Here is a 2,164-nt window from a genome sequence, read left to right on the forward strand (position 1 = left end):
TTGTAGTTTGGTTAACGAAAAACAATTTTCTACTTAGACTAGGAATGTAAAAAAGTGTTTTTGAACATAAACTTTACTAGTTAGATGTAGTGTTAAAGACCACAACAAATGTCAAAGCAATTTGCAGTGGTGATTAAATATTTCTTGCTTGCGTTAATAGAGAATGATTTTCATGGGCGCATTTTTAAAGAACATATCATTCGCTTAGTGTTAATGCATTTAAAAGATCGTATTTCAATTCTGTGAAATTTCCCCTTTTTTTTTAATTCTCTTCTCTTTTTCAATTTCCAATTTTTAAAGTTGAAATGAGCTCTAACCTACAATGCTATGTATTGATAAACACGATAAGACCTTTATCTCTGACAAAGCTTTTTCTAAATTAATAGATTGCTAACATTTGTTATTTATAATTTTCACAACAAAATCTGTGAACATTCAAGTTGTCTGTAAAATTCAGATATCAGCGAGAAGAAACAAGAATTGAAGCTTTGGTAAATCTCAAGACTTCCAAATATGAAGCTACAACCAAAAATCTTAAGGTATAAGGAGTGTGCCTATAAATATTGGTACACATTTAGGAATATTTCTATAATTCTGGTCGTTTACAACATTTAGAAAAAGTGAATAGACATGTTGATATTTAGGTCATTAACCTGATGCACACACTATATGGATAATGGATTTCCGCACTTTTTGCCTTACCGAATTTCTTTTAAAACATCTGATGCAAATGCTGATAACTAGACTCAATGAATGTCGGAAAGTCTTCCAAATTTTTTATGATTTTGAAACACGCCTTTGTAGTAGATCGTACATGATGAGATGGGGGAAGAGTCGAAGATGCCTCCGCGTTCAATATTGACATGAGCACAGTTCATAACGTGTGCCAAAGATTTGTTTTATTTATAATTCTCACACACAACGCTCATGTTCATTCCAGAGCAACTTTCTTGGCGGACTGCATTCATTCCATTACCCTTCTTTGCGTTCGTACCCTTAACAGTAATCGTTGTCTGAGCAGATTATCGTGGACATTGCAATGGAGATGCAGCGCGTGACTAAATGTTATTTAATCGGCATACTTGCAGCTTTGGCTATTCTTCCAATATTGTCTCAAGCTCGCTGTAATTACCCGGCCCTATTTAGTTTTAGGGATTCAACCTCCGATACAGGTACCGTCCACTTTCTGTTCCCCTAGAACGAGTCTGATTCTCCTCCCTATGGAGAAAAACTCTTCGGCAAACCCACAGGCAGATACGGCTACGGAAGACTCTCCGTAGATTCCTTCGGTACGTTAATTAATTCCAGTTACTATGTCATTTGTTGTTCCTGATCTTTGTTTGCTGCAACCCTAAATATATATTTGATGACGAAATTATCAATGTTGTAGCCGAGGCACTGGGATTACCGTTTCTGAGTCCATATTTGCAGTCCGTGGGTTCAAATTTTTGGGGTGGAGCCAACTTTGCTGCGGCAGGTGCCGCTGCTCGTGATAAGGATTCATTCATTGCTCCCATCTCTCAAGGCTAATGGTAAGTAGTATTTGTACGTAATCTAAATAGTAATAGTAATGGGTATTGAATCAAGAAGTGATGGAATGTTAATACAGGTTCTCTAAGCAGTCTCCCAAGTGCTGAAGCGTTCAAGAGCAGGATATACACGATAGAGATCGGTGGAAACGACTTCAGCTACGGATACATGGTTCTCAAACTCAGCCCCACCCAGGTGAAAACTACTACCATTCTTCCGAAGATTGCAAAGTCTATTGCTGGAGCTGTGCAAACACTGTACAATGGGGGAGGGAGGACTTTTATTGTGAGGGACGTGGCCCCTCAAGGGTGCGGGCCGTTCTGGCTCACTTATTTCCCATACATGTGACATCGTCTACGATTTCTTCGCCAACCCCCCGCCCCCAAATATGGTATTCTACTGTAGTCTCTTCCCATTCTGTACTAACTATTTGTGTATATATTCCACGTACTTATATATTCAAAGTACTCAACATTCAAAAATGCAGGGTTTAAAGCCACCACTAGAGTTGGAGGCAAGTACAATTACAGGTACATCATACAGTGTGGAGCCAATAAAACCATCAATGGCCGCACTGTGAAGGCCGTGATCTGCTCCGATCCAGCCTCCTACATCAGTTGGGATGGAGTCCACT

The 2,164-nt window shown here is 39.1% G+C and overlaps 1 protein-coding gene across 1 annotated transcript; it reads left to right on the top strand.

Annotated features, from left to right (window-relative positions):
• Positions 1–1,039: 1,039 nt before the first annotated feature.
• On the top strand, positions 1,040–1,878 carry LOC149260705 (GDSL esterase/lipase At3g26430-like). The gene is made up of 3 exons (XM_089460944.1): positions 1,040–1,172; positions 1,391–1,525; positions 1,610–1,878. The coding sequence occupies exons 1-3, from the start codon at positions 1,040–1,042 to the stop codon at positions 1,876–1,878; spliced, it is 537 nt and encodes a 178-aa protein (XP_089317070.1).
• The last annotated feature ends 286 nt before the right edge of the window (positions 1,879–2,164 follow it).

Source organism: Pinus tabuliformis, chromosome 6 (genome assembly GCF_031772625.1).
Source record: "Pinus tabuliformis cultivar Carrire ecotype Pingquan chromosome 6, CPIR1, whole genome shotgun sequence".
NCBI lineage: Eukaryota > Viridiplantae > Streptophyta > Pinopsida > Pinales > Pinaceae > Pinus > Pinus tabuliformis.